Here is a 16610-nt window from a genome sequence, read left to right as displayed (position 1 = left end):
TGATAAGATCAGGCCAAGTTCCAAAAAAGACACTCCAATATGTTTATATTTTAATAATAATCTGAATTTTTAATATATTACCAACATGAAAAGTAACTGATATATTGTTCAAGGTGCAAATTCAAAATAAACATACATAAAATATACATAAAATGTATAAATAAAACTGATCATAATTTGATTCTAGAAAGTAAGTGATATATTATTCTTAGTGCACATACAAAATTTTTTAAAATTTAATTAAAATAACAAAATATTTATTAAAAAATACAAAAACACTTGGCGCTGCCAACGGGCTTCACCATCCCCCCCCCCCCTAGCGCAACCCCTTTACGCCATTTCCCCCTTTCCTCCCCTCCCCCCCCCCGTCAAGAGGCTCCACCACCCCTCCACCCCTTTACATCTTTACACCTATAGTATTATGAAACAACGAAAATGAGTAATAATGTAATAATAGCATGATTAATTGACATCATGTAATTAATTGACATTATGTAAGTTAACATGTTGTTCGGTGTGGCAGCGCCAAGTGTTTTTGTATTTTTTAATAAATATTTTGTTATTTTAATTAAATTTTAAAAAATTTTGTATGTGCACTAAGAATAATATATCACTTACTTTCTAGAATCAAATTATGATCAGTTTTATTTATACATTTTATGTATATTTTATGTATGTTTATTTTGAATTTGCACCTTGAACAATATATCAGTTACTTTTCATGTTGGTAATATATTAAAAATTCAGATTATTATTAAAATATAAACATATTGGAGTGTCTTTTTTGGAACTTGGCCTGATCTTATCATTTATGAATTTTTGTGCTATATCACCTACTTTTTTACATTTTGTGCACAGAATTCTATCCCAGATTTTTCTAATTGACCGCCTAGGGCAAGCCTGAATTCAACGCTATTGCAGCCGTAAACGCTATAATTGCGAAAATAATTTTTGTTTGGGGCCCAAAAATAATTTTTTTAATTTGGCACCTAGGACAAGTCTAAACTCAGCGCTATGGCAGCCGATGTTTTAGTTCAGCGCCTACGGCAGCTTTTATGAAGCGCCAGAGCAGCCGATTAATTGTTATAATTTTCCGGATCTAAAAAATTCACGTAAATTTACTACAAAGAAATTCCGACACTTACATTCGAGGAAAGTGTCATTAAATGCAGTTATTTCCAAAATCACTTAATCTGCTCCAAGAACAATATGTACGCCCCTTGTGCTCCTTTGGGCCAGTTTTTCTTAATGACTTTCATGTCATTAGAGCAATACCATTCTGATTTTTTTTCTGCTCTCAACATACACGTGTAGTGACCACGATTCATTTCTTCGCCTTCGTGAAATATAGCGCTTATTACCTTGTACTTTTTTTTATCTATCGTGATATTATTCGTCGGTACGGCGTTAATCCGATTGTTGATAATTTTTTTGCAAACACCGTTCACAAAAGTGTATAAATTGAGCTGTATCACTAAGATGGATAAAGTCGATTCGATTACGGTTTTCTTTTTCAGAACGGAACCTTTACATGCGTTACAACTGCCGTCTATCGTTTCCCATTTGGAAAATTCCGAATCAATCAAAGTTTGTAGCGTGACACCTCTTTTCCTTTTTAATGTCGATTGTATAGGTAATATTAGCAAACAACTTTTTTCCAACGTAGTTACCGTGTAATTACATTTGGCATTTGAGCAACATGTTACGTGCTTCAATTCGTGTTCCAATATATCATTGATTTCAGAATACGTCGACATTAGAGCCATGAAAAATTGCGAAGCATCTTGTTGTATTCGTTCTTCGAAGCATTCTCCGACAGATCTTCTAACCGCTTGAACGTTGCAATATTTACGCTCAGTATACGCGCATATAGCATCAGTCAATGCGTTCGATGCTTTATATTTTAGTATTTGTTGCCTGATACGCACGCAATGAAATACACACTGCAATATTACATTAGCGTAACACGAAACATTATCGTCATTAAGAAGGCCGTATATTTTCCACGTAATTACACTTTTTGATTCCTCGCAACCATGATTCTGTACATTATCAATGATACTAGGTATGGTCCATCGACGATCGTAAACTTTTATAGCCTTTTTCTTGGATAAATCGATTTGTGGCAGCTGAGATTTGAACAAAGATCTTAGTCGATTATATTCCGAAATGGCTCCTGAGTGTGCTTGAACTGATGCCGGATTGAAGTTTATCAAATGTAGGCCTTCCAATGTACTCACTCGAGACAAACCTACATAGGCTTGACCATCACTGAATACAGTCGTTCCCAGATCCATCATTGCATTTTTACACGTAACGCCTTGACTTTTGTGTATAGTTATTCCATAACTGAGGGACAATGGAAATTGTTTGCGATGTACCACTATTTTGTGAAATATCTCGAATTTAATGTCTACTCTCGTTATTGCGAATTCTTTGTTATCCGAAGTAACTAATGTGACGGAATAAATATTTCCATCAGCAGCACGATTAACCGCAACTACATTGCCTATTGTTCCGTTGACAAGTCCCAGAGTTACGTCAATGTTTCGTCGAATCATCACTTTAGCACCAATTTTAATCATTATTACTCTTTCAATGCCTGCCGTTTCTGAAACTTTGTCATCTTTATCTTCCAAGGTTTTTTGCACTTTTTTTCTCATTGCTGGAGCACAGTCGACATCATCTTCTGCTATTAGTAGAATTTCCTCGCCGTCGATTTTATTAAGCATTGCCGTGTTCAAAACCTTGCACAAATAACACGTAGGTAATAAACATATTGTATCGGTCGGTAATTGATTCATATAAGTGTAAAGTTCATTCAATCTTTCGTCGCAACTATTTTCTTTGAAAATGATTTTTCTTGATTCAAGTACATTGATGTCAGAATCCGTTATGAGACCTATTCGTATTCTAGAAAGTATATCGCGATATCTGTTGTCGCCTCTTTGTCGCATATTTATCAAGAGTTCGTCGTAATCAAACAATCTCCACAAGTCAAATCCACCCATGGTACCTAAATACTTCTGAACATCTGATCGAGACATTTTAACGAACGGAGGATGTCCTTTTACAGGAGGAAGCTGCAACAAGTCTCCAAACAAGAGAATGTGTTTTCTACCAAAGAAACCATCATTTGTATCTGTCGTATCAAAAATTTCACATAATCGTAGATTGATAAACATAAGTGTCACATTCGAAATCATGGATACTTCATCGATTATGAATAGTTCGACATTCTTCAATTTGTCTCTCAAAATTTTCAAGATTACGTCTGACAATTGCACGTACTTAGGCGTAGATTCATGAGTGACGGGTAGCTGAAACATTCTATGGATTGTCAGGCCATCGATATTGAATGCTGCAATACCCGTGGGAGCAGATATCGCAGTCGTTTTTTTCAAATTTATTTTGATCCAATGTTTGATCGTTTCAATAAGAAAACTTTTTCCTGTACCACCCTCACCGCTTACGTACAATCGTAGAATATGATTTTTATTTTGTAAAACTTGGCATACCCTGTCGAAGACTCTTTTCTGATCTTTGTTCAATTGCGACATCATTTGCGATAAATTAATCGGGGCGTCAATCTTACCAAAATCTTCCAGATTTTTCATCGCGTCGTCAGCTTGTACTGGATTGCAATCCAGTTCATCGTCATCAGATTTGTCTCCGTCTGCTATTTTTAAATCATTTTCACGCTTCTCGATCAATTCAGTAACATCCTCAAAAGCTTTCTGTATTTCTTCGAGCCTTTCGTGATATTTCATTGCCTTCGTCAATCCAGTCTCTGAATTCTTAAAGGCATCCGTGTAAGTTTCGTACGCACCTTTGAGTTCACTCGAATCTCTCCATGGTTTGAACAGAAGAAGCAGCGAGTAAAAGTACTTTTCGGGTTCAGTTTTTACATTGAATCGGTAATGGTTTATTAAACTACCCTTTTTTCGTTTCTTTACAAATAAACGCGATACCAGTTCGTAATATTCGACCTCGTCACTTTTTGGCATCTGTTTTACAATGTCCCAGAATCTAGTAAAATCGTACAAATTCAATGATTCTAGTTCTTTAGGTCTGTTTGGATAATGATCATCGATGAGCGACGGACAATAGATATTCGTAGAATTTTTATCGAGAGCTGTAATTTCATTGAATGTTTTAACTTTTCTGTTTCTCACTTCATTGACGTCGATCCATTTGATAATGGTATCACAATCCGTACCATACAAGGGATGCCCTAATAGTGTATCCGCAGCTTCTAAAGCACCGCATTCTCTGTTATTCAAACGACGCATCGCAAAATTCCACAATTTCGATGCCAAAGGCTTATTGGAATCTATCATTTCAAAGTCTATGTTACATTTTTCCGACTTTGTCGTGTATTTTGTTAAATACGAGTTTAAAAACTCTGATTTTTCTCCAACAAATTGTATGTCCATATTTCCCTCCCAAGCCAATTTGATAGCCGGATTATAATCATTAATAAACCTCTCCGACTTCTTGCGAGGAAGATCGTACAACCTGCTTCTACTGCGTAAATTTTTTCTACCCACTATTGAAGTGACAACGTCTCTTAAAACGAAATTTGTCGTAACTGATCGCGGAAAATCAAACCGACACTTTCTGTAAATATTTGTTTCGGTTTTCTTTGTACGCATGCAATACGAGTTATGTTTATGATTCTGATCACTTGTAACCGTTTCGTACAATGTTGGCGAAACGTTTTTATCTGGAATTTCGCACGTCACGTATTTTTGAATAAACGAAACAACTTCTTCATCCGGCGATTTTCCTAGCACAGGAGCATCTCTTATCCAAATCAAGCAATGCATGTGCTGGATACCTCTAGTTTGATATTCTAATCGCCAGAAGTAGTGGATTACTTCCCCTATTGGGTTATCAACTGAACGAATAAAATCAATCATGGCTTTGAATTTTATGCACATGAATCTAGACGTGCTAACAGGGTCATATGCGATTAGTTCGTTAATGCTTAACTTCTCTTTATCGGGATTCATGTCTCGTAAATATTCACCCAAATCGGACCATTTCCATTCACTAGGACTCAAAGTCAAAAACCACGTTGCTGGGCCGTAATGCAGAGTCATGCATTTCACATTATTGGATGGTTGTCGCCAAAATTGATCCGTATTTCTCAGTTTTCCGAAAATACTCATTAAATTCGATTCCAATTGTTCGTCTTTCAATTCGTTCAAGTATCTATCAGCAGTATATCTCTCTCGTGCGTTAGCAACCATCATCGTATAATATATACCGTTTTTCAATTGTCGGTTGTTAGTATCATGAAGAAGGAAAAACAAGTACTGCGGATTCAATCTGAATCTATTGTGTTTCGACATCAATCGCGTTCTGATGAATAAATATTCCGGTAATGCAAAATTTCTATCTTCTCGTTGTCCATTGATACCCTCTGGATATAAATCGGGGAAACACATGACATCCAGATATTTATAACGATTATCCATTGGAACATCTTCGATTTTTAACATTTGATAAAGTTTGAGTGCAGATTCGTTATCAATCCTTTTCACGCGCATTGGGTATATCGTATACTGATCATTAATACCCGAGTCTTTGGTAATTTGCGTCAGGAAAGCCTTACGTTTCAAAACGATTTGGTCATTATCTTTAATCTGCTGTACGGTGTCCTCAACCACCTCATCTATTTCGTCATTATTGCTCTCCTCGCCCCCATCATCGACGATCTGATATTCTGTTTCTTGCAACTTCTCATTTAATAAATCATCAGATGACGCTGGAAGACGAATTTCCGAATAGTGCGGATTATTTTCTTTTAACCATTGCAAAGCCTTAAACACTTTATTAATATCCACCAAATTTTCCCAAACAACTTTTGATTTTTTAGGCATACCTCGAACGAGAATGTGCAACTCGTGTTTCAAATTTATAGGATTTTCCGGAGGACATATCTTATCCAATGTTTCTTGTAAAGGAAGTGGCAAATGAAATGTTCTACCTTTTACTTTACGGATCATTTGTCTGTGCGGCAAATGTTTGTTCGAAACAGCGCCCATTGTTTGCACTACTTGGAAGCTGCTCATTCTCTTGATTAACATTTTTTCGTAATCATTGAAATCCGACAAAACATCCGGTAATGGTTTTACGGCAAGATTATTCAAAACGCAAGTAGAAGGCAACATGCCTTTCCGAAATTTGCCCAAACAAAACTTACAAATTAATCCAGTATCGCTATTGTGTTCTGTTACGTAAGTCATCAAGTTTTTCCAAAAAGGTCCCTCTACTGGTTTTTTCAGCTTTTTTAGCTCAGAAACGTCACTATTCACACATAGTTTTTCGCAAGAGACACAAGGGAAACGTGGTGTATCCAACAATCTCTTTTTCATAACTGTAAACGCTTCGTAATTTTGCGACAAAATTTTTTCCTCGTCCAAACTAACGGTCAAATTGTTTTTGTAAAATCTTGCTTTAACCTTTGCATCATTGGAAATTTCCAGCAATTTATCCATATTGACAAATCTCAAAGCTGAAAACAAATGATGAAATTTTTTATAATTGCCTATCAATTTGTAGACATTTATTCGAATATTTCTCACGAGAGGAAAATGAGGCGATAAAGTGCTTATCGTTGCAATGTATGATTCGCAAATATTTGGATTCGCATAACAGTCCGGAGGATGTCCCAATCTGCTACTCATATGTGAAACAGAACAATTTTTGAGCCGCGCCATGAATTTAGCATTCATTATCTTCTTTATAGTAGCTCCTTCAAACTCTTCCAACAATTTCACATACTTTTCCAAGGAAATATCACTTATGCGGCATCGTTTCTCGTCACAGTGCCATATTTTTGACTTTTTATCATTGTTATCCATTAACGGTAAAACATTTATCACTCCATGAGAAGAGGACTGTCCTATTATAAGTGGTTGCTCAAACTTTTTCCTTTGCTCGTAAGCAGTTTCAAAAAAGTATGCTTCGGAAGACGAAGTATGTTTGGATGAGCCACAAAGAGCTCTAATTCGATCGCTTTTTGGATATTTCAAAGTCTTACATTCATTGAATCGCAATAGTGCGGTTTCAGCAGCATTTTTCAAATACAAAAACACTTTTCTTGCTGCATTGACGTACGATTTTTTTGCTATCATGCACCACTTGAATATATATTCGGCTTCCAATCGAGCACATATCGCCGGTTTATTAATTTTCCTCGATATCCGTCGAATATAGAACTCTGACCATTTTGGAAAGTTAAAACACTTTTGCCAAGATCGGACAGTACTGAATTTTTCTTTTACTCTCTCGATCGTCTTTGATCTTTGTACGATAGACTTGTTACCACGTTTTGCATAATACTTTTTGTTGTACAGTTTTTTTGAGTCAGAATGTTTGTGTTTAAATTTTCTTCGGCGATCTCTTTCACGTGCAGCATTTTTAAAATAATTTTTTCTTTTGATTTGCCGATTGTACAGCAATTGGTGTGAGTAATTATGGCGTTTTTGAGCTCGTTTATTTTCTAAATCTTTTTGGTACTCGTCGCGTTTTCTTTTACATTGTTCCTCAGGATTTTTTTTGTACTGATTACGCACTCTCTGACGTTGTGTTTCGGGATCTTGTATGTACTGATCACACATTATCTGGCGTTTCGGTTTGGGGTTTTTTTTATATACCTCACACATTTTATAACATTTTATTTTAGGGTCCTGTTTATATTTATTGCGCTTTTGAGTGCATAAAAAATCAGCGTTTTTGGCATATTGTTGTTTGTGAGAAAAAGCATCTTTCTCGAGTCGTTTTGAACGCTGTTCTTCAGTTTCCTTGCTACGTGCAAGCCTTTTTCTCAGTGCATCCGCCTCTCGTATTTTCAATGTCTCCAACGGTAATAACATTAATGGAGCAGTTGAATTACAGAGGTACGGAAAATGAGTGATTGTTTGTCCTGCAAACATTGCAGACAAATGAGGTCTTAGCAAAGATCGATCGTACGTCACAATACAAGGATTTATGCCAAACAGAATCGATGTAGCAAACGCAATCGCCATAGGACCACAATTACAACCGTCGACTTGCGACTGGACTGTAGGAAAGACTATCGGATTGTTTTGAAAATCATGAAAAGGAAATAATCTCTCCACAAAAATTCGAATTTCTCCATTCAAATTTTGCTTATTAGCATTACGACTGCCTTCATGAGAATCATATATAATAACAGACTTTGCGTCGTAATGACAAGTAACCCAATGTCCGCCCGCGAAATTACTGTGCAGTATTTGCAAATGCTTCTTTTTTAGATTTTCGAGTGGAACAATCTGATCAGGAAATATCGTCAACCATACAGGTCGAGGTGCATATTCAGAATTTCTTTCGAGTAACGCATGGAAACTATCTATCATCGTTTCTGTCAACCATTCTTTGGAAATCAAAATGTCTTTTTCCTTATTGCCATAATAGAACTTGTGACACTGATGATGCATTTTGAGCTGGCGCTCGGGGCAGCCTTATACAGATATATGGCGCTTAGGGCAGTCTTTTAGTCATGCAAGTGTCACAATCACCTTAAACGAATAATTAAAGTTACAGAATTCTATATCAGATTTTTTAATTTGGCGCCTAGGACAAGCCAGCCAGGGCCAAAACTCAGCGCTATTGCAGCCGATATTTTAATTCAGCGCTTACGGCAGCCGTTATACAGCGCCAGAGCAGCCGATTATTTTTTCTAATTTTTTTCTGGATCTGAAAAATAAAAAAAGTGTATTAATACATAAAACAAACAAGTTATAAATTTTAGATTAATAATTGTAAACTTTGTACAAGTTTTTTTGCAATAAGCAAGCGAACAGTTTAAAATAATTTTAATAAACATATGCAGAGATTTAAAATTATTATACTAAATAAAATATTGCAGAAAATTTGCTTATAAAGAAGTGAAGCTACATTTATCTTCTGTATAGTATTTCTGAATAGTTGAAAATCAAGTAATCACATTAACATTTAAAAATAGTATTTATTTATTATCACTAAATCATCAATGCAATCTCCTAAAAATTTTTGCTGCTTTCTATTCTATATAAATAAATCCTGTTTATAAACCTTGCTTATAAAAAAAAATTATTCCATAAATTCTACACTTATATTAAATATCTCGAAAATAAAACATTTTATAGGAAAATGTGTTAGACAAAAGATGTTTGGTTCGAAAAAGGAAAAAAGATGGACATATTAATTTGGATGAAAGCGCTTCGGAGATTTGAAAGTCAATCTAGTTTTTTTAAATGGAACTCTATCTTAATTTTTTTATAAATCGATTCCTCGCAATATTCGGTGTTAAAAGTTATATAGGTAGAATGGCCACAAATTAAATAGTTTATGAGATATTTTATACGTTGACATAATTTTACTAAAACAATAAAATATCTCATAAAATAGTCATTTTTCCATTACCTTATCTGCATACTTGTATGCACAAAATAATGAAAAGAATCAATTAGTGTAAAGAAATAAATAGTTGTTTAGAAAAAAAATATGTACCTGCTTGTTGCAAATTCATGCTTTTTCTTAAAAACAACTATATGTTTCCTTTACACCAATTTGTTCCTCTCATTATTTTGTGCTTATAAATATTCAGGTAGAAATATTATGTCAAATGAAAATAAACATATGCATATAATATATCTTGAAAACTATTCCATTTTTGACCATCCTACCCTTATAACTTTTAACAGCGTATATTGCAAGGAATCTATTTATATAAAAAAATTAGAGCGCTTCCATTTAAAAAAATGAGGTTTACCTTCAAATCGTCGAAGCGCCTTCACTCATAGTCAAACTAATATCCTTTTCCTTGCTTCCTCTTCAAAGCGAACAAGTTTTTTCTAAAACATTTTCCTATAAATAAAAAAATGTTTTATTTTCGAGATATTTAACAGTTTTTGAACTTTTGGGACACACTGTATATACAACCTACAGGGTGCGGCATTTAAATTGAAACGTCTAAATGCCACCCTAATTTTTTTAAATAAATCGATTCCTCGCGATATTCGATGTAAAAAGTTATAACGATAGAATCTCGTTAAATATTCATTTTTCGATTATCTTATCTCAATACTTTTATGCACAAAATGATGAGAGGAATCAATGTTTAAAAAAAATATGTTACTGCTTGTTGCAAATTATCATACTTTTTCTTAAAAATAACTGTGTTTTTTATATACCAATTGATTCCTCTCATTATTTTGTGCAGAAGAGTATATAGATAAGATAATTGAAAAATGATTATATTACGAAATATTTCATACTTTATGTAAAATTATGTCAAATTAAAGTATAAAAATTCTCCTAAACTATTCAATTTTTGGCCATCCTATCATTACAACTTCTTACGTCGAATATGGTGAAGAATCGATTTATAAAAAAATTAGAAGAGTTCCATTTAAGAAAACTTGATTGATCTTTAAATCTTTGAAGCATCTCCACCCAAGGTGTAACTAATATCTCTATCTCTTTTTCTTTTATGAAGCAAACAACTTTTGTTTAAAACATTTCTTTTCATTTTTATTTTTTATACATGATTCTGAAAGGTTTCCTCAAACTTCAACGGCGTATTCTAGCGGTCCTGATGAAAACAATTCCTATAAACATATGTCCTGCAATGTTTCCTTTTCAAGATACAATCATTTTTTAATTTTTAATGAAATTTTTAATTTTATTGGAAAGTGCAGTATTAAATCCAAAAAACAATCAAAGTAAATGTTCGAAATGTTCGCCAGCCGCAATTCAGCGCCCAAGAACAGTATTGTCGAGAAAAAAGGTATCTCGAAAAGAAAGCGTTGTAGGACACGTTCATAAGAACTTTTTTCATCCTTATGACCGCTAGAATACGCCTTTGAAGTTTGAGAAGACCTTTCAGAAACACCTTGTATATTTTGGAGTCTGAATTAAAATGCCGCACCCTATATATGTATATATATTAATAATAAATAAAATTTTATTAACTAAACAACTGCAATAATTGTTCAATAATAAATTCAACAAATGAATAATAGAAATATGTTCCAAGAAATATGTTCCAAGAAATATGTAAGAAGGCAGTAGACCGTTATATTACAACGATCTCGTTTGTCTAATGCAGTGCTCGAAATTGGTTGAACATTTGAGCCGATTTCCGCGGTAAACGCCTCCTTTCCTCTCCTTACCGCGCGCGCCGCAGCCGCTAGGGCCAGCACCGCCGAGCGTTAGGAGCGGCACTATCTGATTATGAGTGGGTTCTTCTCCCTATTTATTAAAATTTTAAAAAATGTATTAAAATTTAAATATAAATTTAAAAATAAATTTTTTATTTTTAAATTTAATAAGTGGAAATATTTCAATAGATTTCTACGTCACTCATGAGGTACTAATGCTGACGCGTTTTTTTAAAAGTGGTTTCTATCTACATTATTGCATCAATTGTTCATTCTCATAAAAGGCCAAGAAAATCTAATTAAGAAAATCTCTTTTATATATTTTTTTTAAATTAAGAATTTGTTATTTTTATCTTTAGTGGAATAGGCCTACGGGGGAAACCACTTAAAAAAAAAAGCGTCAGCATTAGTACCTCATAGGTGACATGGAAATCTATTGAAATATTTCCACTTAATAAATTTAAAAATAAAAAATTAATTTTTAATAAATTTTAATACATTTTTTTTAATTTTAATAAATAGGGAGAAGAACCCACTTATAATCAGATAGTGCTGCTCCTAACGCTCGGCGGCGCTGGCCCTAGCGGCTGCGGCGCGCGCGGTAAGAAGAGGAAAGGAGGCGTATCCCGCGGAAATCGGCTCAAATGTTCAACTAATTCCGAGCACTGGTCTAATGCATAATATATTACATGGTAACGTAAGCGCGAGAAAATCATATCTACTCAATAAATACCTGTGATAGCTAAGAAAGCATATGTATACAATAATTATACAAGATAATACATAAATAGAATAAATAGAAATGTTAATAATAGTAATTATTTCTTACCTGATTTTAAACTCCAGAAAGTATAGATAATATATAAGTAAGCTTCAGAAAGTCTGTACTATTACAGTTATTTGCGTAAAAATCTTCAAAGTAAAATAAAGCCGCAGATTTATTTTATTTTATAGCTCAGGCTTCTTCTATGTAACTCCCACAGAACAAATTCTAATGGATAGAAAAACAGAATATCAAAAATTGTTGCACATGTGTCTGTATATCTATAAATAAATCTAACTTTATTTATTGGTCAAGCAACGGTTTGTTGAATTTTTAAAGAAATATGTTTTCATCAATGATAAATAAATCGCAGAACTAATTTATTTCCTAAGACAATTGAATTGACTCGACGAACTGTATTTATGTAAGAAGGCAATAGACCATTATATTACAACGATTTCGTTTGTCTAATGTATAATATTAAATGGAAACGTAAGCGCAAGAAAATCATATCGACAAATACCTGTAAAAGTTAGGAAAACATATACAATAATTACAAGATAATACATAAAATAAATGGAAATGTAATGTAACAATAATAACTATGCATTACTTACTTATGTAGCCACTTCTTTATACCAAACACTACTTAAGCAGTTAACCTGGTACACTCTGTCGTCAATATTTACACTCACTGATCAATGAAGTACTGAACATTGACATCCCGAATTCATAGTCGCGACATATAGATCTACTTATATCGATAATCTCGATGATAACTAAATCCATAATGTACATTTACACGAACTTACTCCAAACTACATTACCAGCTGTCGAAGTGATGACAATATTATTGTGAAAGTTTCAAATCTGTACTAATTATCGATTCAATGATCTTCAATGATCTCTGCCCTGTGGGGACCTATGGCGGACCGCTTCGACATTTGTGAACGCATGAGGATGGAGGACGATGTAAGTAACTCCTTTAATATTGTTAATATTTTATTAACAAATAAAATTAATACAATAAAATTGCAGATACTAATGATGAACGAAGAATCGCTCCTCAACGGCGATGTCGACGTCGACGTCGATTTAATCACCGCCCATTCCGTCGCCGCCCGTTCCGTTGCCGCCCGTTCCGTTGCCGTCCGGGACGTGGCTGCTGGTTCCGTCGCCGCCGGTCCCGTCGCCGCCGGTCCCGTCGCCGCCGGTCCCGTCGCCGCCGGTCCCGTCGCCGCCGGTTCCGTCGCCGCCCGTTCCGTCGCCGCCCGTTCCGTTGCCGTCCGGGACGTGGCCGCCGGTCTCGTCGCCGCCGGTCCCGTTGCCGCTGATTCCGTCGCCGCTGGTTCCGTCGCCGCCGGTTCCGTCGCCGCCGGTTCCGTCGCCGCCGGTCCCGTCGCCGCTGGTTCAATGTCGAAACAAAACAGACAAGGTAACATAATTTTAATCTATTAAAGATTGTACCATATATTAGTACTTACATAGTGTATAATTATTAGTACTTACGTACTGCATATTTTCCTACGCACTATTTTTTAGTAATTACGTAGAATATATTTTTCTTTGTACTATTATAAAAACACATATGTAATTAAATTAATTTTAATAATTACAGATTATAGACCGAGAGGTAGAGCCGCAGGAGCTCGCCGACAGCAGGAACGATTTATGAAATTTTTATATCAGCTATCCATGGCACCACATCACTGGGGCAGACACAGGGGAAGAGGCAGAGGAAGAAGGTAAGAAAGCATTAAAAAATTTCTAAAAATTACAAGTTATAGTTACATGTATAGTTATTACATTTATTTTACAGAAACAATTAAGTATTATCAAGTCATGGTGTTCAAGCGGCTCGTCGCATCGCTCAAGAAAAAATTTTTTTTAGTTATTTTCTAATATTACCAATAAAACATCTGTTTCACAGAATGTAAGTGTGATGTGACAAAATACTTGTGTTAGAATGCGAAATAATTTAGTTACTATGTAATTAAGTTAATATTAATGCACAAAATTAATTATGTGACAAAATTGAGATTATTTTTCAATTATTTTTGCACATTTTAGATGTAACATTTATATTAAGTCAGTTGTATATTAACTAAATTATCTTACATTCTAACACAAGTATTTTGTATCACACTTACATTTTGTGAAACAGATGTTTTATTTCGAATATTCAAACTAAACTATTTTTTGTTGTAACATGTCTTCGGTTTGACTGCCCCATTGATATAAAGCCGTGGATAGCTGATATAAAATATCTTTGGTTTGATATTACAGTTTTGTTAAAATTTTTACAAAATATACGAAATAAAACTATAATATCAAATCAAAGACATGTTAAACATAAAATAATTTAGTTAAAACATTCGAAACGACACTTATTATGTTTCATTTAGCGTAATTGTGATATCAAACGCAATACTTATGTTTTATTTCAAATATTCAAATTAAACTATTTTTAGTTGTAACATGTCTTTGATTTAACTGCCCCATTCATATAAAGTTATGGATAGCTGATATGAAATATATCTTTGGCTTCATATCACGGTTATGTTAAAATTTTTACAAAATATGCGAAAAAAACTATGATATGATATCAAAGACATGTTAAACATAAAATAATGTAGTTAGAACATTCAAATGACACTAATTATGTTTCATCTAGCGTAATTGTGATATATCAAACGCAATACTTATATTATTAGTTATTTTTTAATATTATCAATGAAACATCTGTTTCACATGACTTAAATGCTATATAAAACACAAGACGTGTTATAATGTAAAATAGTTTAGTTAATATGTAATTAAGTTAATATAAAAATGTACAGAAATGTACAAAATTAATTATGTGACAAAATTTAAATTATTTTTCTACATTTTGAATGTAACATTTATATTAACTTAATAACATATTAATTAAATTATTTAAATTATAAGTTTTGCGACTGGATCGATGTCAACGTCGATGAGATGTTCTTCGTTCATTAATACTAATAAAATTCTATTATATGGCAGTTTATTTGTTAATAAAATATTATTAACAAGATTAAAGAATATAATTTTTTTTTCATACTTTTCAGAAGTTTTTTTTAATACTTTTCGAGTTATTTTATATCTTAATCTGACATATTTTGATATAAAATTTAAATTAAAATATCTCTAAAAATATTAAGTTCTGGATAATCTTACCGTAATACTTTTATGATTAGAATAATGAGAATCAAGTGGTATAAAGAAAACGCATAATTGTTAAAAAAGTACATTGTAAATTGCATACTTTTTCTTCAAATAATGGGTTTTTTACACGTATTGATTTGTTTTATTATTCTGTGCATAAAAATATTACGGTAAGATTATCGATAACTAAATATTTTAAGAGATTTTAGATTTTATATCAAAATATGTCATATTTCTCTCTCTCTCTCTCTCTCTCTCTCTTTCGTGTTTGCGAAATTTTCGTAGTGCAACTTGGGGAAGTCGAATTTGTTGAACCTTGATACCTGGTGCAAGGAATTCCCGTAGCGCAACTCGGGGAAGTCGAATTCGTCGACTCTTTGCACCTAGTGCGAAAAATTCCTGTAGCGCAACTCACGAAAGTCAAATTCGTCGACCCTTGATACCTGGTGCGAGGAATTTTCGTAGCGCAACTCGGGGAAATTGAATTCGACGACCTTTGGCACCAGGTGCGAAAAATTCTCGTAGCGCAACTCGCAAAAGTCGAATTCGTCGACCCTTGACACCTGGTGCAAGGAATTCCCGTAGCGCAACTCGGGGAAGTCGAATTCGTCGACCCTTTGCACCTAGTGCGAAAAATTCCTGTAGCGCAACTCGCAAAAGTCGAATTCGTCGACCCTTGACACCTGGTGCGAGGAATTTTCGTAGCGCAACTCGGGGAAATTGAATTCGACGACCCTTGGCACCAGGTGCGAAAAATTCTCGTAGCGCAACTCGCAAAAGTCAAATTCGTCGAACCTTGACACCTGGTGCAAGGAATTCCCGTAGCGCAACTCGGGGAAGTCGAATTCGTCGACCCTTTGCACCTAGTGCGAAAAATTCCTGTAGCGCAACTCGCGAAAGTCGAATTCGTCGACCCTTGACACCTGGTGCGAGGAATTTTCGTAGCGCAACTCGGGGAAATTGAATTCGACGACCCTTGGCACCAGGTGCGAAAAATTCTCGTAGCGCAACTCGCAAAAGTCGAATTCGTCGAACCTTGACACCTGGTGCAAGGAATTCCCGTAGCGCAACTCGGGGAAATCGAATTCGTCGACCCTTTGCACCTAGTGCGAAAAATTCCTGTAGCGCAACTCGCGAAAGTCGAATTCGTCGACCCTTGACACCTGGTGCGAGGAATTTTCGTAGCGCAACTCGGGGAAATTGAATTCGACGACCCTTGGCACCAGGTGCGAAAAATTCTCGTAGCGCAACTCGCAAAAGTCGAATTCGTCGAACCTTGACACCTGGTGCAAGGAATTCCCGTAGCGCAACTCGGGGAAATCGAATTCGTCGACCCTTTGCACCTAGTGCGAAAAATTCCTGTAGCGCAACTCGCGAAAGTCGAATTCGTCGACCCTTGACACCTGGTGCGAGAAATTCCCGTAGCGCAACTCGGGGAAGTCGAAATCGTCGACTCTTGGCACCTGGTGCGAGAAATTCCC

General features: G+C 34.9%; 1 protein-coding gene across 2 annotated transcripts; it reads left to right on the top strand.

The window, feature by feature from the left end:
* Positions 1–11174: 11174 nt before the first annotated feature.
* On the top strand, positions 11175–14966 carry LOC136998403 (antifreeze protein Maxi-like). Of its 2 annotated transcripts, XM_067350980.1 has the most exons (4): positions 11175–12912; positions 12979–13375; positions 13559–13685; positions 13760–14966. In XM_067350980.1, the coding sequence occupies exons 1-4, from the start codon at positions 12841–12843 to the stop codon at positions 13767–13769; spliced, it is 606 nt and encodes a 201-aa protein (XP_067207081.1). In that variant the 5' UTR covers positions 11175–12840; the 3' UTR covers positions 13770–14966. The 2 variants fall into 2 exon arrangements, with proteins under 2 accessions (XP_067207081.1, XP_067207080.1); XM_067350979.1 differs by having other exon boundaries at positions 11175–13375.
* Positions 14967–16610: the final 1644 nt, after the last annotated feature.

The sequence above is a fragment of the Linepithema humile genome, chromosome 3 (assembly GCF_040581485.1).
Source record: "Linepithema humile isolate Giens D197 chromosome 3, Lhum_UNIL_v1.0, whole genome shotgun sequence".
Classification (NCBI taxonomy): Eukaryota; Metazoa; Arthropoda; class Insecta; order Hymenoptera; family Formicidae; genus Linepithema; species Linepithema humile.
Note: the sequence above shows the minus strand (reverse complement) of the source record. Positions and strands in the feature narration are given on the sequence as shown.

What these genes read in the sequence shown, in the direction of transcription:
- LOC136998403 (XM_067350979.1), top strand. Translation starts at nt 12,841, where the DNA reads ATGATCTCTGCCCTGTGGGGACCTATGGCGGACCGCTTCGACATTTGT. An exon ending in GTCGAAACAAAACAGACAAG is followed by an intron (nt 13,376 to 13,558) that starts GTAACATAATTT and finishes TAATAATTACAG; the next exon opens with ATTATAGACCGAGAGGTAGA.